This window comes from Malania oleifera, chromosome 1 (genome assembly GCF_029873635.1).
Source record: "Malania oleifera isolate guangnan ecotype guangnan chromosome 1, ASM2987363v1, whole genome shotgun sequence".
Lineage (NCBI taxonomy): Eukaryota > Viridiplantae > Streptophyta > Magnoliopsida > Santalales > Ximeniaceae > Malania > Malania oleifera.
The window spans coordinates 33,035,256-33,056,478 of record NC_080417.1 but is presented as its reverse complement, the minus strand read 5'-3'; the positions used below and the strand labels follow the sequence as shown (position 1 = coordinate 33,056,478).

Sequence of the window (21,223 nt, the reverse complement as noted above, 5' to 3'; positions counted from 1 at the left end):
TCTCTACCCTAGACCCTGGTTGAAAGGGTAGGTGCTAAAGGGAAGGGAATAAGAGTGGCAAAATGAATTAGCAGACCGGATTTGAATGGATCGTAAGCGGGTAGGGGTTAAACGGGTTTGAGTTTGAATCGACCCGTTTTCTAACGGGTAACTAACATATAAGCTCAAATCTGCCAGTTAAATAAATGAGTTATAATACTGTACTTGTTAAGAATCCATTTAAAATTTTAATTTATTTATTTTTAATTTTTTAAAACATTTTTATGTAATATATATATATATATATATATCAAATTAAACGAATCATTCCACTGGTAATTAATCCAAACTTGCTAAACCTATTTACTAAATGAATCGAGTTTGAGTTCATCTATTTATAAATAAGTAATTTTTTATTAAACCAGCACCCGATTTAAAGATATGGATCGCGGCGTGGTTCCACCATTTTGCTACTCCAAGGAGGAAAGCTTAAAATGGAAAATAAATTTGGAATTTGGTTTTTCTGTTGGCCGTCTAAAGCTAAAACTGGTGAACTAGAAAAACGTTCATTTGGGGAAGCTTTTTAGTTTTTCCTCTCGAAACCTCTTTCTGTTCGTGCCTCTCCCTCGCCCCTGCTTCTCTGTAAGAGAAACTCCCACGCGTAACAATGTCAACATACATAAGCACAGCCCTCGGAATTGAAATGGCGTCTCTCTCTTCATCCTTCTGCGCATACTCTGTCCGACACTGGTGCATATTCGAACGAAAACTCGCTAAAACATTGATCTCGATTAGAAATTCTCTTTTGAGAATTCACGCATCCTTAATCGTAAGCATATCTCCTCGATTCCTTCGCAATTTTGCTCGAAGTTTCATCTTTCTTAAATCTGATTTATTGGGTCTTTTTTTAAATTCCTTGTTCCATAATAAGGCGTTATCCTCGAAATTTATCTATGCTGCACAAATTAAAGTTGGAAAAAAAATGTTTTGATGTATAGGTGGGGGCTGATATTATAAAATGATAGTGTGAGGTGAATTGATTTACAATAAAATGTTCTGCATTTGCGAAGATTGTGTAGGTGTTGAGATGGTTTGGCTGGACTCTTTTCTGGTCTGGGTTATACTTCCGTCTCTGTTTTGTTTGTTAATAAAGCGCTTTATCTCAAAAAAAAAAAAAAACGTTTTGGTGATTGTGGTTCGCTAGAGACTTGGGTTTTTGCTTTCGATTGAAAATTTGGGTCCTTGGTTGCCAAAAGGAAAAAGAAATAAATAAAAGATGCTTCGAAAATCTTCATTTTGTAGTTGCTTCTTTGAGGTTCTGCCTTCTATGAGTAGTTTTTGGACGTATAAGATTTTACTTGAGTTTCTAAATGATTCTTTTTCTTTTCTCTTTCTTTTTCACTTAACATTCTTTGTTCTGACTTTCTGCTTCTGTCCCACTAAAATGATTGAAACTCTTTGATTTTGATAATAGTGTTTAGGCACAATTTTCTTACTTATTATTTGACATAATGAGAATCATATACTTTCAGTTCGGTTTTTTGAGCCACACTGGACATTTGGCTTCACAGCATTAACTATGAGCCTTTCATTCTTTGGAATTTGTTTCTGGTGTTCAGTTTCTGTGTGGTACAATTAGTAGACAAGAGGCATGCGCACACACATGCACATTTCAAACTAAGTGTATGATGTTGATCTTTGCAACTAGAGGTTTTGAAAGCTGCATCACAGCTATTATACAGAACTGTAAATTTGAATGTTTCATGAATTTCTTAACAGGGCGTTCAAAACATTCTTTGGCGCCAGTCATGACGGATGACACGACCACAATAAATTATTGGTTGTACTGGAGGAGCTTCCTTTGCTCAGTTACTGTGTTAGCATTCATGGCTCTATCACTAATTATATTACGGAGATTCGAATATCTTTGCAATTCAAATCACAACAGAAAAGAAGATTGTCAAATAAAAACAGAAATGGAGTGTCTGTACAGTGATGAAGCTTGGAAGCCATGTCTCAAAGGAATCAATCCCACTTTTGTGCTTGCTTACAGAATGACTGCCTTCATTGCACTTCTGACAATTCTTATATCAAGTATAGTCATTTATGGGTTCAGCTCCTTAACTGCTTATGTTCAGTAAGCCATCTATCTTTATTAACTTCAATATGATTAGTTGTAAAATAGTTCAAAATATGATGGAGCCAAGGTTTGAAATTTAGGTGCTCATATAAAGTTGAAATTTCTTGTGTCTCAAATATATGACTTCTGGACCCACTCTTTTCATAGCTGCTCCTGATTATAGTTTGCTCAAATTAACCAAAGAAATAAAAAAAAAAAATTAAATAATATAGGTTTAACAGTTTCAGATCTGTTCTCTGTCGTAATGCTTAACGACTGGACCTAGATATGGCTTTTGTTATTGATTAGGAACAGGAGCAATAAATTATTTATTTATTTAATTAATTCAAGACATGGAGAGGGAGCATGTGGGATAGGGAAACTGCGGATGGTTTGAAGAATTCCATCAAGCATAAAATGTTTTTAAAGAACTTCTTTTTGCTGATTTAATTATAGATATTTTAAAGTTATGTTATAGAAATTTGCTTCTCTATTAGCTATACAAATCAAACTTGGTTATCTTTGCTGATTTTTTTTTATTATTTTTTTTATGGGGTTTCCCGGTGCTCTTCAGGTGGACTTCTGTGTTGGTCACCATCTATTTTGGGGTAACTTGCCTAACTTTTAAGGCCCTTCTGCAAAGATGTTTAATGAAATAATTTTTTCTTTTTAATCCTTTGGACTAGTAAAAAGGTTGTTTCCATTAATTATTTTTAAATCTTCCTCAATGGTTATTAAATGAGAATATTTTTATTTTTTGATAGAATGAGTCCCAACTTTATGCCATTTTTTATAAAAGTTCTTAATAGATTTCAGGAATAGCTCTTACAAACTTGACTTCAATTTGCAGTTTGGGTCTTCTTTCTCCATTTGTGGATATTACCGATGTAAAAATAGAGTTGATGGTGATCAGGAGGTTTTAGATGCAGAGCAAGGCATTGCCCAGGGGGCTTGCAATAGGTTTGAGGGCAGAAAAGATACATGTGGAATATCCAGAAGTTTAGATGACCATGAGGAATCTCATGCTCGCCAAGTTGCAGGCACATGGGGTTTTATCTTTCAAATTTGTTACCAGGTAAATTTTTCACACTACAGTTTCTGTAGTTTATGGGGAAATAAGATGATATATATTAGAGCCCCTTTTTGTGTTTATTGTTTCCCTTTTGCATCATCTTGCTAAAAACCTCATTTGGAAGACAATACAAAATGAAAGTAATGATTAAATGAATTCAGATGTTTTATTTAACCTTATAATTTGTCCATTTTTCCGTGCACCTAACAGATTAACGTTCTTGCAGATCTTGAAGTTTTTCTTATCTATTTATTCTTTTTCTTTTTGTTTGCTCACCATGAAATTTCATCATTACTTTTGATGTTAAATAGAGAATTAAACTGGATCCTTGGATGCAGAAAATCTATAGCATATGTGTTTGTTTTTGTTTTTTTGTTTCCCAGTAGTTTTAAAGAAAACTATTTTAAGGTTGTTCACATTTCATTCTTTAATTCCATGAATAGGCGTGTGCGGGTGCTGTGGTGCTCACTGATAGTGTCTATTGGCTCATAATTGTTCCACTGTTTCCTGCTGACTATTTTCATTCAGGTTTTGTAAGTATTTGGCTCCATTATATTGTGTTTTTTGTTTAATCCTTCAATTGTTCAATATTTAGTTATATTCATTTGAAAAATTTGTTCTTGATTTTAATTGCAGCTGCCTGTTAGCATGCATTCAGTCAATGCATTTCTCCTCATTGGTGACTCAATTTTGAACAGGATGGTAAGAGAAAATCTTTTATTGTTTCATGCCTGTTCATATTCCTAATTCCTATTATGAGTAATTGTCCTGATGGAATTATTTCTCCTTCCAGCGGTTCCCTTTTTTCCGAATTGCATATTTCTTTCTGTTCACAGTGACATACATCTCTTTCCAATGGATCATTGAGGGACTTTTTAAAATTAGGTATGGTTGAATCACTACAGGCCACACCACCCCCCCCCCCCCCCCCCCGGGCCCCCCCCAAAGAAAAGGTCCTGCTGTTTCGTTCATGTGATGATTATAATTTTTTTCTTATAGGTCACCCTATCACTTTATTGATTTGTCATCCCCAACTACTCCTCTATGGTAAGCAATTTATCCCTGTTGTTATTATGCCATTGTGCAAAAATTGGTTTTCTAATGTTCACCTCATCAATTGTGACTTACAGCTCGGAACATAGATCCAACTTCACTTGTAAAGTATACAATTTTAAACATATAGTGGTCCATATTTGGGCATCTGGACTTCAAGAAAATAGCTGTAACAAATGCCATCCAACCAACAAATCTTCATGGCTTTGACAAACACCATCCAATTCCAAAGATGATAAATAGACCAAACAATTTGTAGTTCAGTTGGTATTTAGGCACATTTAATTGACCCCGAGTTGGAAGTTTGAATTGGGTCCAGCAGAGGTGTAATATGGTTCAAAAACAGACAAACAATGTGATGCAACCCATCCATAAAATACAGTTGCTGGCATGTAAGTTGTCAACCGGTTCAGTTTTCACAACAGGGCATTTTTCATTTACTAAGCACCAGAAAAGGGCGAGGAGCAACTCTAGTAATTTAATTATGATGACAAATTATGTTCAATACGGCTTACGGGCTAACCATTTCTATTGCTGTGATGGACTTTACAGGTATGTATTTCTGGCTTTGATCCATGTCCCATGCTATGGCATCTTTGCTGTCATAATATGGATCAAGCACTTTTGTTTGTCAAGATTACTCCCAGAGTCTTACCAAGGTATGAGGTGACTTAATTCCAACGGGTTTACACAGCCAAACATCACCATTTCACCGATCGAAGGGAACACAGCTTTCGCTGAATATTACACCAGCACAACCATTGGATGAGGCCTCTCATTGTATTCTATTCTATTTTTTTATTCGGAGGTTAAAAAATGCCTCTCTTTATTTTAGGTTAGTTGCTAAGTGGTAGCGGTTAGTGTGCTTTTGGTTGCTGGATGTGGATCACGTGGTCCTCGATGGGGGCAGCTGTTTACGTTCCTTGATCATTTTGAACATGTCTATAATCCATTGTAGAGCAATACAAGAACTAGAGTTTTTTTGTATTTTCTTTTGGTCCCATTAGATCAATGATTGTACTGAATTGTTAGTTCACTGTTGCTTCATAAAATGAAGTAAGGTAAGAATGGGCTAGAAAAAATATTTTTTGCATTTAAGAATGTGATAAAAAGTATTACTAAATACATATTTAAAAAATACTCCCACCCATTAAGATCCGGCATTTGAGAAGATAGGAATTTCTTGATGGGATCAACGTGCCTTGCCCCTTTCCTTTGCCGACGTGGTGACACGTGGACAACTTCTAAATGTCCACTTCGGCTTCTAATTCTTTTGTAGGTACAGATGGATTTTGTGAAGACTTTTAGTGTATGAAGCCCCAATTGATATGCTAAAGTAAATTCGAGTCCAGGGCCCATGTGGGCCCCACATGGCTCCAATGGACCCCACATGGATTGGGCCTCCTTTTGACTTACGTCTTTGTATTTAATTTGTAGTATTACAAGACAATTAAGCTTGTTTGCATGTGTTTGTTCTTAATAAGTTGTGAGTTTAGTAAGTTATGTGCATTAATTAACTATGTCTCTCATGTTTGTGTGGGAATTATTAGCTAAGTTAATCTCTTTGTTTGCATGTGTTTGTTCTTAGTAAGTTGTGAGTTTAGTAAGTTCTGTGCATTAATTAGCTATGTCCCCCATGCTCGTGTGGGAATTATTAGCTAAGTTAACCTCTTCCCCCCCCCCCCCCCCAAAAAAAAAAATGCCCCCATGCTAGCATATATCTCCATTGTAAGAATTGAAAATTCGGCCAAGTTTGAATATTGAATATTGAAAGAAAATTCCTTTGCTAAAGCTTGAAAAGTTTTGTTCAATCTTCTGATTGAGTAGTGTGAGGCTACACATTCTCTCCGGATATCAAGTGGTGAGAGACCACTAATCATCCAGCGACTCCATTGTCCCCTCTATCTCTCATGGCCTTCCATCTAACACCCACACGCCACCACAACCTACACCTCCACGAACATCTCCCATGCACCCCCATTGCTGCGTTCGTTTTGATGACTCAAAGCTTGATTCAAAGGACCTCTGAAGTGATATAAAACTTATGTTGAACAATGTCAAGTCATCCAATAAGTTACTTGGTAAATTCTGTATTTGTTTAAATCCTTGCTTATTTTGTGAACCATTGCTAGTAGCCTACAAATCCATATTTGCATAACCCAATGAACCCATCGATTGCAATATTGTTAATTACTAGTTTAAAATCAATTATATGAATGTTAGCTTGTTAAACTTAGAACTTGTAATCTTGATTTTGAAAGTAACATGTTTCGCATAAAACTAGACTCCTTGGTCAGTAATCATTTGGGACTTATACAAATACATATATTGGCCTTATAAGGCTTAAAATCTTATTTTGATAATAACAAACAAGAGTAACTTAACATATATTTGGTTAAGTGATGACATTTTAGGATTCAATTATGAGAAAGTAAGGTCAAGTGTTTACAAGGATCCATTGAAAGCTTATACTTCAAAAAAGGATGATCAAATAAAGCTTAAGGCATTAATTCCAAGAGAATCTATTAAAGTTTGAAGACAAGATGAAGTCAAAGCAAGTATAAAGATTTAAGTGTTTAGAATGTCAAAATCTTATGAAGTCTTTATGTAAGTAGTTTATGTTTAAATATCTTATGAAATACTTTGAAACTCTTTAGGATGCAATTAAGACTTAGAGACCAATTTTTGAAAACTCTGGAAAATGATTTTGAAAAGTCACAATTGAGTTTTTCAAATAACAAGGGTTTAAAATCTTGAAAAAAATAAAAAAAATGAAAGTTTTGGAAAAATGGACTACTCAACTGATTGACCAGATTGTACTATGGTGCCTCAGCAGACTGACATTTTAAAACCTATAACTGAACTGTTCAGCTAACTAACAAAATTGATCTGTATCTAGTTAGTCGACTGACAAGGGGACTGTCTAGCCGACTGACAATATTGAACTGAGTTTGGTCAGCCGACTGACAATTATTTTCTAAATTTCTCAGATAAACAGAATGGTGTCAACCGCCTGTTCAGCTGACTAACCTATACAAATACTGACCCAGTCGAGTGACACAGCCGACTGACCCAGCGGTAATTTAAATTTTGAACTTTAACAGGAAAATTCTAAAAATTAATTTTTCAAATCTAAACGTTATAAAAACTTGGTGGAAACTTAAAGTAACTTAGGAAACAAGGAAACTCACCCTAAAAAGTCTATAAATACTCTTTTAACTCAATGAATCAAATAACCAAACAAAATCACTAATCAAGCATTCTACTTTCAGTCTCTCACAAAGCTCACTCTTGTTCACACTCTTGTTGAGAGAATTCTACTGAATTGTTGTTGATCAAAAGTCACGGTTCTAACTTGCTACTAAGTTTTTCAAATCCTAAGAAAGAACCTTCAGTGATATATTCTCTTGAGCTTCAATTCTATTTCATCTTGATATTTAAATTTTGAAGTACATAGTACTGAATTTGTACTAATCTGCTCTGTTTAAGAGTGTTCTTATACATAACGTTTATTTCATATTTCTTATAGTTCTTGGATGATTCCAGGTTATTGGATCATTGACCAAGCGTGGGGTATCGCTTGGAGAGGTGATTACTCTAGCCTACTGAAAGAGTGTGTAACGGTTTTGTTTCACCCGTAAAGGAACTAGTATAGTGGAATTTTTTGGTGGTATTGGCCAAAGGCAAGGACGTAGGCTGGGGATAAGCCGAACCTCGTAAAAAACGTGGTGTCTCTCTCTCTTTCCCTTACCTTCTTTAAATTCCAACAAACATATAAACTGCGTGGATGATTTAATTTCTTAATCATATATACTACGTAATTTGGAAATTAAATAAACTGAAGTTTAATGGGTTTTGGGATTCCGGAAACTGAAAGGGAGTACGTTGGTTGATTAATACTTTGCGGAAACCTCAAAGGGAGTGCGTTGATTGGTTAACACCCAAAGACAAATTAACTGAGAGTTTATTTAAATTTTGAGTTGTTTGGGATTTGAGTTGTGGTTTGCATTGAATCAAATTACATTCACTACAAGACTTGAAACAATTATACACACAAGACTGTTAACAAAAGTTGAAATTACCAAAGTGCTGAAAATTATATTTGCTTGAGTATTTTGTTTTTGATTACTTAGATATTGATTGTTTATGTTGATGTTTAAGTTTTTGATCACTTGTGCTTAGTAAATCAATTGGTTTGGTTGATTGGTATTGAGGATTGCTTGTTCATTTAAGTTTTTGTGGTTGTGGATTGAATAAAGAATTAAGCTTGTGCTGTGTTGTTCATAAATCATCAAGAGCTTAAGAATTCATTAAAAGATTTGAAAGAAATTTTAATAACCCAAAGGATGAGAATCTACCTTCAAACTATGGTTGTCACACATTGTGATTTAATTCCAACTAAAATCGTAGATGGAAAATAAATTCCTAAAGAAGAAAAAGAGATGACCGACAATGATCATAAGATGCTTCAAGTAAATTCAAGTGCTATGAATGCATTATATTGTGTTCTTAACATCAACGAATTTAATAGAGTCATGGCTTGCAAATCAGTCAAAGAAATATAAGATAAATTTAGAAGTAACCTATGAAGAAACCATTGATGTTAGAGATAGTAGAATAGACATGCTCACAAGTGAGTATGAGGCTTTCAAGATGAACCCAGATGAAACTGTAAAAAAAATGTATAGAAGGTTTACACATATTATAAACTCCCTCAATGCTTTAGGAAAAACATACTCAACCTATGAGATGATCTGAAAAATCCTTAGAGGACTTCCACTGATTTGGGAACCTAAGGCCACTGCAATAACCGAAGGAAAAAATTTGAAAAACACCTCCTTAAATGAACTTATAGGATCCCTTCTTACATATGAAATGTTTATAAATGAAAGAAGTGGTAAAACTAAAGCCCAAGAATCAATTGCTTTTAGAGCTTTAAATTAAAATTCTTGTGATAAAGATGAAGATGAAATGAATGAAGATAAACTAGCATTCATATCCAAGAAACTTGCAAGAATACTAAGAAGGAAAAATAAATTCAAAAGAAAAATCCAAAACTCAAGTTCAGATAAGGAAGAAGTTAAGAAGAAAGAAACAAAGAAAGAACTACTTACATGCTATAATTGTAAGAAAGTTGGACACCTAAAACCGGATTGTCCAAAACTTAAGAAAGATTCTAAAAAGAAAAAGAAGAAGGCTAGGAAGGCCACTACATGGGATAATCTAAGTACTTCAAAAAATGAATCAAGTGACCAAGAGGTTGTTTATGCTTGCTATATGACATGTGATGATGATAATGAAGAACAAAGTTCTTTATCCAAATCAGATCATGAATATAGTAGTGATTCATCTAATGAATCCAATGATGAGTGTTTTATGAAGAATTTCAAAATAATTTATTCAAGGTGCATAAGATGTTAGTTAATATATAATGAACCCACTTGAAATGGAATGAACTCAACACAATTTGTAATGAACTCAAGAGAGTGATAATGTCGGATTGAATGAATTACTTGCAAGAGAATGAAATTACAGAGATGAACTGAATTTAATACTACAATGCATACAAAGGAAATTGAAATAAGGAAGAACAGGTTGGCTGGTTTGAGAGAGCTACTCTCCAGAAATAGAAAACAAATTGATTCCAATTTTCTCTACCCCCTATTCCCGCTGACCCCTAGCTTTATACATAACAAACTCTAACTAACTATTCTGGAATACCCCATGCGTTCTACTAAAGTTGGCCCCTTAACACTTAAGAAAACAATGAGTTGTTAAGGGAGTTCGGCCCAGCACCCAGCCCAGCTGCCACATGATCCACGCCTCGGCCCATGACGACTCGGGCTGCGAAGAGCTGACCTGCGAATGGCCGACCCGCCAAACCCCCCCCCCCACTCGGTTCGACCTTTTTTGACTACCTCAGCTCAGAACCCTCGGTCCGAGCTCCCCTGTAATGAACTGCCTCGTCCGAGCTCCTCAGCCCTCTGCTCTAACTCCCCTGCAACGAACCGCCTCGTCCAAGCCTTTCAACCTGCTTGGCATCTTCGATCTGATGATAAGCTCGGAACCCTTTCTGTTTGAGTTCCTTGGTGACGAGTTACCTTGTCCGAGCCCCTCGATCTGCTTGGATTCCCCTTTGGTCGGTGTCTCCGACCTTCCTTTGTCTCAGCTCGTAGCATAATGTGACTAAATAATACACAGTATTGAAAAACAAGAATGAAAGAGTTATGAAAGAGTTGAAATCTTTAAAACTTACTGAAAGTGAAAAAGATTTAAAAATCCATAGACTAAAAAGTACAAATGAGAAAGTAATAAAAGAACTAGAGGATTTAAAGTCCAAAACTTCCATGGAAATTGAGAAAGACTTATATATATATGAATTAGAGAATAAAATTACCAAGATGTCTCAAAACCAAGAAAAGATGCAAGAAAAGGGTAAAAATATAGAAAGTTCAGAAATCAGTAATCTTAAAAGAAAAAATGAAGATCAAGTTAAAATAATCTACAATTTTACTAGAGGAAAAGAAAATTTTGACAAAATGATTGGATATCAAAGAATGTCTTTAAATAAAAAAGGCATAAGATTCAATAGAATTAAAAATAAAAGGAAAAAGAATCTTTACATGGGATATTTTACAAAAGCATCTAAAGATTATGCTAGCACATTTTCTAATGGCTATGCTCACATTATATGCTACTTATGCAAAAAGAAGTGACATGTAAAGTTTGAATGTCCATTCATAAGGAAAGATGTGAAAACTAAACAAGTTTGGAGAACTAAAGAAACTTCTCTTGTTAAACCGTCCGAACCCAAGAAAATATGGGTACCAAGATGAGATAAAAAAAAATCTCAAAGATGAGTTTTTGACAAATAAAAATATTATTGTTGGCCTCAATCAATGAATGAATCATACAAGGCTTAACTTAGAAAATATTCAAAGATGATTTTAGGAATTTATATGAAGTCAAAAGTAAGAAAATCTAAGCTTATTGAATGAGTTTTTGATTAAGAAAAAATATTTGAGAATAAGAAACACTTGAGCAAAATTATAGTACAATGCAAATGATAATGATATGCTCCCTACTTATGTACTATACTAATATGCTACTTGCTTACATGCTGATATCTTGATAAAGCCAAAGACATGAAAATGATTTGACTTATATTGATGATTTATGGCTTACTATATATTGAAAATTTGAGCATGACAGCATAATTATATCCATGAGCATGTTATGATATTGATAATATTGACATAATATTGGTATTACTCTTGATATTAGTATCCATAAGCACATACATGATATAAATCAATATTTGAAGTATGAGATAATAAACTTAAAAGGATAATTGGTATCAAATCTGAATGTATTAAATTCAGGAGGAATGTTATGACTTATTGCTTGTATTATGATTTTCCCTAATTTTCTATTGGTATCATAAAATAAACAAATTGGTATCATGAATTAATGTCAAAGAGGGAAAGAATGTTGAAAGCAAATATGAATTATAAATGACAAATATGAAATATGCAAGACTATTTGACTATTGAAGCACACTACATTGCAATATATTGGGAAGTGTGTGTTCATGTGATATACTTGTTCATATGTTCATATGCTTAAAATGTGATTTTATTTGAACTTAATCATTTTTGATATCTTACTCATTTTGATTGATGTCAAAAGGGGGAGAAGTTTTGAGGAAAAATTGAGCTTAGTATTGTTAAGTTAAGAGAGAAGTATTTGAACTTGAATGTTGATATTGATCTTGAATGATGTAATTTTGATACATGAGCATAATACTGAAATTAATATTGAAATTGATCTTGATATTAAAAATATTATTAAGATGATGCTTATTGTATTTGAATTTGAATGTTGATATTGATCTTGAATGATGTAATTTTGATCCATGAGCATAATACTAAAGTTAATATTGAAAATTGACTTTGATATTACAGATATTGTTAAGATGATGCTTATTGTAAGGGGGAGTCTTTTTAAGGCTCACTCAAATTTTTGCTCCTTGTTTGTAATCATAAAAAAGGGAGAGATTGTTGGCCTTATAAGGTTTAAAATCTTGTTTTGATGATAACAAATAAGAGAAACTTAACATATTTGATTAAGTGATAACATTTCAGGACTCAACTATAAGAAAGTAAGGTCAAGTGTTCACAAGGATCCATTGAAAGCTTATACTTCAAAGAAGGATGATCAAATGAAGCTTAAGGCATGGATTCCAAGAGGATCTATCAAAGCTTAAGGACAAAATGGAACCAAAGCAAGCATGAAGACTTAAGTATTTAGAATGTCAAAGTCTTATGAAGTCTCACAAAGTTCACTCTTGTTTACACTCTTACTAGGAGAATTCTACTGAATTGTTGTTGATCAAAAGCCACGATTCTAACTTGCTATTAAGTTTTTGAAATCCTAAGAAAGAACCTCCGGGGATATCTTATCTTGAGTTTCAATTCTATTTCATCTTGATATTAAATTTTGAAGTACATAATGCTGAATTTGTACTAATCTGCTCTGTTTGAGAGTGCTCTTGTACACAACATTTATTTCATATTTCTTATAGTTCTTGGATGATTTCAGGTTGTTGGATCGTTGACCAAGCGTGGGGTATCGCTTGGAGAGATGATTACTCTAGCCTATTGAAGGAGTGCCCAAGCGTGTGGTATTGCTTGAAGAGGTGATTACTCTAGCCTAATGAAGGAGTGTGTAATGGTTTTGTTCTACCCAAAAAGGAACTGGTATAGTGGAATCCTTTCGTGGTATTGGCCATAGGCGAGGACATAGGCTAGGGATAAGCCGAACCTTGTAATAAACGTGGTGTCTCTCTATTTCCCTTACTTTCTTTAAATTCCAGCAAATATATAAACTGCGTTGATGATTTACTTTCTTAATCATATATACTACATAATTTGAAAATTAAATAAACTGAAGTTTAATTTGGTTTTGGGATTGCAGAAACCGAAAGGTAGTATGTTGGTTGATCAATATTTTGCAGAAACCTTAAAGTACGTTGATTGGTTAACACCCAAAGACAAATTAACTAAGAGTTTATTTAAATTCTGAATTGTTTGGGATTTGAGTTGTGGTTTGCACTTAATCAAATTACATTCACTACAGGGCTTGAAACAATTGTAGACACAGGGCTATTAATAAAAGATGAAATTACCAAAGTATTGAAAATTATATTTACTGGAGTATTTTGTTTTTGATTACTTAGATGTTGATTGGTTATGTGGATGTTTAAGTTTTTGATCACTTGTGCTTGGTAAATCAATTGGTTTGGTTGATTGGTTTTGAGGATTGCTTGTTCATTTAAGTTTTTGTGGTTGTGGATTGAATAAAGAATTAAGCTTGTGTTGTGTTGTTCATAAATCATCAAGAGCTTAAGAATTCATTAAAAAGATTTGAAAGAAATTTTAATAACCCAATTCACCTGCCCTCTTGGGACTACACCTTGGCTTTCAATATACACCTTTTCAAAATCAAACATCTGAAATAAATCATGATTTATGGTGTTTATGCTTCGTTAATTAAATTCTTATTCCAAAGTGTTGTGAGTGTTTGTGCTTATGTGAGGGTTAAGTCGTACGACATAGGTTGACCAATCTTGTCCTACATCATCTTCGTATTAGAGCCTAGGTCGAATTAGGCTAAAACCCTCAAAGTCCCATTTCATAGCAGCTTGTATGATTTTAGTTTCACACTGAAACCGGCGACGGTTTCAGAAAAATAGTCGATGATTTTGCCCAGAACAGCTTACGCATATATCTGAATTTTGGATATTTGGAACTATAGTTTGGTTAGGTTTAGGAAGAAAACCTCCAAAGAGGAGGATTGTGTTTTCCTAGATGGCAACTGGAGCCGGGAATTGTTATCATGGTCGTAGGAATGATATGGATTGTGATATCCTTTTAGATGACCTACAAGACCAAGTCTAGGGGTGAGCATAATTCGGGGAAAACCGAATTAACCGAATTAACCGACCGAAATTGGTCGGTTCGGTTCGGTTAAAAAATTATGTTCGGTCGGTTCGGTTATGCTTTCCAACATTTCGGTGAATCGGGTTTTGGTTCGGTTAATGGAGAATGTTAATTCGGTTAACCGATTAACCGAATTAATAATTAATTAAATTTAAATATAAATTAGTAAATTAAAATCTAGTTATTATTTTTCTGGTATTCTCTCAAACTCTCAGGCTCAGTCTCACACTCAACCAGAACGCAGAAGACCCTCCCTCACTGGCAATGAGTCACTGCCTCTCTCTCGCTCACCTGAGCTCGCTCATTCGCAGTCCACACCAGACACCACCGTTCCACCAGACTCCATCTTCACGCGATGCCGTCGTATGTGTCCATCGCCGTCGCCGACTCGCCATCGCCGCCATCGTCACCAACACGGCAACACAGACTACACAGTCATTGCTCTCTGAAATCGGAAGGCCATCACCGAGTCACTACCTCTCTCCCACTCATCCGAGCTCACTGCTCCGCACCGCCATCGCCATCGTCGTCGCCGTCCATCGTCACCAGCACACAAGCTGACAAGCTCCCTCTCATTCTCATTTCTCTTCTCTCGTGCACATACCAGTTCACTGAGAAGTGAGAACCACCCCCGAGTCCCCTTCCTTCACTTCTCGGGAAGCTTCCCCCCTGCCCTCACTTCTCGGATACACCTTCCCGGCTTCCCCCCTTCCCTCACTTCTCGGTTAAATTCGGTTAACCGAATTACCCGAAAAATAAATTCGGTCGGTTCGATTCGGTTCAGCCAAACGGTTCGGTTAACAGTTTTCTTTAACCGAAAATTTCGGTTAATTAACCGAATATGGCCGAACCGACCGTTTGCTCACCCCTAACCAAGTCAATGTCTTAAACCAAGACTTGACCAATGCCCTTGCTAGAATTGAGAGGCTGGAAGTGAGTTTAGTTCCTAACCCACCTCCAGAAAATTCAAGACATACCCTTGAGGTTGACAATGAGCTTGTTTCCCATCATTCTAGGGAGCCAAACAACCCTCCAAGAGAGAGGACACCACCTCTAGATAACCTCCCGTTCATCCCCCTCAAAGACCAAATGCTCCTAGAAAGTTCTAATGTCATGACCCTTGTGTTCCAAACTAGAATGATGAGGATTATGATGAAGAGGAATTCCAACCAAGGAGACCATATCGTAGGGAAAATCATGATCTAGATATGGATGTGATGAAAAAAGTAAAAATTGAAGCCCCTACAGATGAAGGCCAAATGGATCCAAAAATCTTTCAAGATTAGTTGGCTGAAATGGATTCATACTTTGATTGGTATAAGATGAATGACACACATCGAGTGAGGTTTGCAAAGATGAGGTTAACTAGGCAAGCAAAGCTTCATTGGGTGAATATCGAAAGACAAGAAGCTCGCCTTGGTCATAGACCTATAGAACATTGGGATTTGATGAAAGAAAGGTTGAGAGAAAAGTATGTCCCAATCTCTTATAGGGAACGACTCATGGACCGAATCTATACCCTTAGGCAAGGAAGCTTGAGTGTGACCAAATATATGAGCAAGTTTGATGAACTTTCCTTTAGGTGTGGGGTAGAAAAAAGCATTAGCCAACAAATTTCTTGTTTTAGGATTGACTTGAAACCTGAACTGAGGAAAGAGTTGTTTCCCCATCACATTGACTTACTTGAGCATGCATTTAATTTGGCACATAACTATGAGCAAATGAGTAAAACTAAAATGGGAATGAAATTTGGAAACACCTCCAATGACACTTACCAAAGAAAGGTCATATCATATAAGAAGACTAGACCCACCAACACGAGTCAAGTAACTTCTAGAGGTAGCAATCCCACCGTCTAGCAGTCATTGGACAAAGGAAAAACACCCATGAATGGGTCATCAAAACAAAATTCTAGTAATGATGTGTGCTACAAGTGTCACAAAAGGGGCCACTTTGCAAAGCAATGTCCCACTAGGAATTTAGCAATTGAAAGAGAGGATGAAAAAGAAAAGTTAGGAGAAGAACACCTTTATATTCCAGAGGAAGTAGCAAGTGAGCATGAATGGTCAATTAAAGAAGATGAAAATGCTACTGTAAATGTCATGAGATGTATCATGGTGACTCCTCGAGAATAAGAGGATTGACGCTGCCTTCTATTTTCCATACTTACATCAAGTGTGAGAATAAAAGTTACAAGATGATCATTGATGGTGGAAGTTGTATGAATGTAATTTCAAAATCAGCTTCAGAAAAATTGAATTTGAAAATTAAGCCTCATCCCAATCCTTACAAAGTTTCTTGGGTAAATGTAGCAACAATGCATGTAAGCCATAGGTGCTTAGTCCCCGTCAAGATTGCGAACTATGAAGATGAAATCTGGTGTGATGTCCTTTCTATAGATGTTGCCTATATTCTTTTAGGAAGACTTTGACTGTATGATCTTGATGTTTCACACAATGGTTGTGCCAACACTTATACCTTTATGTGTAATGGGAAAAAATTGTCTTGAGTCCCCTCGAGCCTAAAAAGGACAAACAAGAAGAGAAAAGGTTGGAAATTCATTGCATATTCTAAGTAAAAAGCAATTTGAGCAAGAGAACAAAGAGACACAGGTTGTCTATGTCATGGTAACTAAGGAGAATGACTCCTCTATTCTTAAACATGAGACACCACAAGAGGTGTCACCCATACTTGCTGAATTTGAGGATGTTTCTATGAACCTCCAAATGAATTGTCTCCCATGAGAGACATTCAACATGCTATAGACCTTGTTCCAAGATCAACTTTACCCGATTTGTCTCATTATAGGACGAAACCTAAAGAACATGAAGAATTGAAAAGGAAAATCGATGAGTTAAGAAGTAGGGAATTTATTCAAGAAAGCATAAGCTTATGTGCATGCCTCACCCTTTTTACTCCTAAGAAAGATGGAACATGGAGAATATGCATTGACAGTAAAGCCATTAATAAAATCTCAGTCAAGTATAGATTTCCCATACCCAGGCTAGATGATATGCTTGATCAAATGGTTGGTTCCAAAATCTTTTCAAAAACTGATCTTAAGAGTGGATACCACCAGATAAGAATAAGACCTGGAGATAAATGGAAGACTGCATTCAAAACTAAAGATGACTTGTTTGAATGGTTGGTGATGTCATTTGGTCTCCCTAATGTACCTAACATTTTCATGAGAGTGATGACTCAAATATTGAGAACATTCATTGGGCATCTCCTTGTTGTCTAATTTGACGACATATTGATTTATAGTTAAATAAGGAAAGAACATCTAGTTTCACTTAAGAAGAGTGTTTGAAGAACTAAGAGAGCAAAAACTGCATGCAAATTTGAAAATGTGTACTTTCATGACACCTCAGATAATCTTTTTAAGATATGTTATGTCTGAGAGTGGAGTTTCTATTTACCCTTAGAAGGTCGAGCCTATCCAAAATTGGCCTACTCCCAGAAATATTCATGAAGCAAGAAGTTTCCATGGGTTAGCCACATTTTACAAAAGATTCATTTAAATAATGATATTTAAATGATAAAGAGGGAGGGAAATGGAAACAGAAATAGAAGGAGGTAGTAGATTTCATCGACGACATTGCATTTTGGATATAATAACCCAAGAAATTTTCCAAGCACTCGTCGACGAACATAGGAGTTTCGTCAACGAGGGTTCTTTAGGATCTCGTTGACGAGGTCCTGTCTCGTTGACAAGAAGATACCGAGAGAGGATTTTTGGGAAGTTTGAAATTCATCGACGAGGGTGCAGATTCGTCAACAAACTTTCTACACGTCATCGATGAATCCCGCAATATAAATAGCCCTAAACATGGTTTAATAGCAGAAAAATCAATGCACATTTTCCCCTCTCTCTCTCCTACGGCCTCTCCTCCATCTCTCTTCGATTTCGGCCCTGTCAGTCCCTGGATCGATGATCTGAGGCCACCACGATGCTCCTGGTGAAGTTCTCTCCAAGTTTAATGGGGCAAATCGTCAGTAGGATCGAGTTGAATTTCTTCCCAAAATCATGGTATGGTCTTTTATTCATTTTTTGGCCTTCTAACAGTTATAGGAAATGATGGAGGCAAAGAAATAATGATATTCTATTCTGGTGAATGTTGTTTTCAGGGTGCTGAGTAGGAAGCCCAGCGGGTGTTAGACCAGTATACCATAGGGGCTTTCCAGTAGTCAAGTAAGGGAAACATGCTATGCTAGGAAACTTCATTATGATTTCAGTACAAAATATAGGTTGTTATCAAATAATTATTTAAATTATATATATGGTTTTCAGAACCTGATTATGATAATATTTATTAGTGTGGCTTGAGTTGATTAGAGTACAGTATCATATTTATGCAAATTATGTATACCATGTATACAATTTATGAACAGAAATACCATGATATTTACATGCTTATAGAATAAAAGACTTTCAGTATGCAGTATACTCTGAAAAATATATTTTCAGTAATTTCAGAATAATCAGTTTTTCAGTACCATAACGCCCCGATATACAAATATTCAGACAGCAATTCAGTTATACTGAAATCAGATTTTCAGTCAGTTTATTTAGAATTTCAGATAAATTTTATGGGGTTATGGTTATTTTACAAACCACAGTAAAAAAAGTACATTATAGATATTAGTTACCTATATAGTATCAGACCCTAATGGATCAAATAGTAGAGCATGGTACCGTAGCAACAGATATTCAGTTTAGAGTGCAACCACTTTACTCAGATAGTAAGTGGTATGAGGTCGATCGTGCCCACGTCGAGATAGGCTCTCCATCAGATATGGATTGAGGGGGTCGATCAGACTGTCAGAGTTCAGTTGACTTACCCTGGTCAACCAGCCAAGATAGGTCCCACCTTCACCCAGTACAACCCTATCATGAGGGGTTAAATCATGACATACAACCATCTAGGGAAATTTTCTCAGATAATACAAGTATAAGTAGATTTCCACAAATAGTAATAGTATTATGAAAAGTAAATTTATATAGTTTTAATATATGTTTTTTATACTAGTATTTACAATTTCAGTTATCCATGATATTATTTCCAAATCAGATTATAAATACAGAAATATAACTCAGCAGCCACACATTAGTAATAGCATGTTTCGTCTTACTGAGCGTTGGCTCATCCCAGTGTTGAATTTTTTTTCAAGTGAACCAACTAGGCGAGCGGAGTAGGCTCGCAAGTAGAGGGGCTGTTGTACTGCCCTTTTTTAGAGTGAGTATTATTTTTGGGTGACATGTTTTGTAAACGTTTGGTATCTATAAGGGTAGTTTCGAGAGAACAATGATGTTTGTACATTATGGGATGATTTGACACTCTAGTATTGTATTATGTGTGGATTTATTTTATATGATTGGTCTTCCGCTGTTTAGTTTACTAATTGAATTTAAAATTAGGGAAAAAGATTTTATTTAATTAGCAGGTCATTTCAAGAAGCATGACATTAGCTAGTGAAACCCTACGAGGGAGGTTCTTGATGAAGTATATGTTGTTTTATTTACATCGAGACATTTTACTGAACTTGAACATGTTTGAAAAAAGTTTATGTATCAAAATATATCTATATGCGTGAGTACAGTTTTTAAAAATTTTCTCAGTTGAATTAATGATTAAATAAATGTGTTTTATTATATTAAAACTCATGTTGCCACACACTGATAATAGCCTATCATGTCTTACTGAGAGGTGTCTCACCCCGATATTTATTCCAACATTTCAAGACCTCGAAAGGATCAAGCTTAGCACTCCAGGGCAGGGCATAGAGAGTGTGTTCAAAATAAGTACTAGTGATGATTGTTTTTGTATGTGGAGAGGTTTATGTACACCTGAGGTTGTAATAATGTTTTAGGGAGAGATTTATATGTATATGATAGTACTAGAACTCTGGTATTGTATTCCGGCATTGATGATTATGATTCCACTGCATATGTGTATTAAATGGATTGTGAAGTTATGGTATCAGAAAAAAAAAATGGCAAAAATTTTAGGTCATGACAATTGTGGTATCAGAGCCTAGGTTGCTAGGTTTTGTAGATTTAATCAGATACAATTCCAGAGTATAGGAATGGATCTTGATGAGAGTAGGAAATGAGTGGATCAGGTGTATAGTAGGATATTGTTATGGAAGTTAAAATGGAATTTAGGTTTTTGTCTCATGGCCTAAAGACAGGAAATTCCATGGTAGTTTCTGTGTTTTTCTTAAGGTGACGATTTCAGGAAAGTCATGGTAAACTATCACTGGTTCTCATTTCTGCGCAATAAGATTTAATCTTAAATTGGGAGTATGGACATTGAGTTGATGGGTTATATGAGGATATCTTAAGGTTCTTAGTTAGATAATAGTACTGTCATATTAAGAAAGTGAGATTCTAAGATTGTTTTTGTCCTATTTTCAGGATGGACCCTAGAAATATTAACACGAATGCTAGGGGCAATAACCACGTGGGGGCATTCAGCTCAAGTGCCAGCAAATCAGATCAGTTCCTATGTAGTGTTGTTCAATAGGTTATGGCTGAGATAGCACGAAGTTCTCGGGAGCAGGGTTGTTTGATGGTAGATCAAAACTGCACGATAGAGCAGTTCACCTGAATGAATCCCTCGGCCTTTCCAGGGAGTGCCAATTCAATTATGGTAGAAAATTGGTTGTAGGAGATTGAGAAAATCTTGACAGTACTACATTGCACCGACAAACAGAAAGTACTATATGCCACTTTTAAGTTAACAAGGGAGACCAAACGATGGTGGTCAGCGGTAAAGCTCCTGGAGGAGCAGAGACCAGTACCTGTAATGCTAACTTGGGGATGATTTAAGGAGATCTTTTACGACCGCTACTTTCCTGCCTCCGTTACAAATGCCAAAATGGAGCAGTTCTTGAATATGACCAGGGCCATTTGACAGTGCCATAGTATGCTGCTAAATTTGTGGAGCTGTCACATTTTGCCCCATTTATGATTCCAGATGAATTCAGAAAGGC

General features: G+C 35.6%; 1 protein-coding gene across 2 annotated transcripts; it reads left to right on the top strand.

The window, feature by feature from the left end:
- The first annotated feature begins 558 nt into the window (after positions 1-558).
- LOC131160148 (uncharacterized) lies at positions 559-5,204 on the top strand. 2 transcript variants are annotated; one of them, XM_058115512.1, is made up of 9 exons: positions 559-808; positions 1,759-2,116; positions 2,673-2,706; positions 2,949-3,173; positions 3,614-3,703; positions 3,807-3,872; positions 3,964-4,055; positions 4,170-4,217; positions 4,776-5,204. In XM_058115512.1, exons 2-9 carry the CDS (start codon positions 1,788-1,790, stop codon positions 4,891-4,893), a joined length of 1,002 nt encoding a protein of 333 aa, XP_057971495.1. In that variant the 5' UTR covers positions 559-808; positions 1,759-1,787; the 3' UTR covers positions 4,894-5,204. The 2 variants fall into 2 exon arrangements, with proteins under 2 accessions (XP_057971495.1, XP_057971503.1); XM_058115520.1 differs by lacking the exon at positions 2,673-2,706.
- The last annotated feature ends 16,019 nt before the right edge of the window (positions 5,205-21,223 follow it).

Bases quoted from the DNA above. Each gene is read 5' to 3' on its own strand.
- LOC131160148 (XM_058115512.1), top strand. From the start codon at position 1,788: ATGACGGATGACACGACCACAATAAATTATTGGTTGTACTGGAGGAGC. The intron at 2,117-2,672 runs GTAAGCCATCTA...GGTGCTCTTCAG, and splicing joins TCCTTAACTGCTTATGTTCA to GTGGACTTCTGTGTTGGTCA. The intron at 4,218-4,775 runs GTAAGCAATTTA...TGGACTTTACAG, and splicing joins TCCCCAACTACTCCTCTATG to GTATGTATTTCTGGCTTTGA.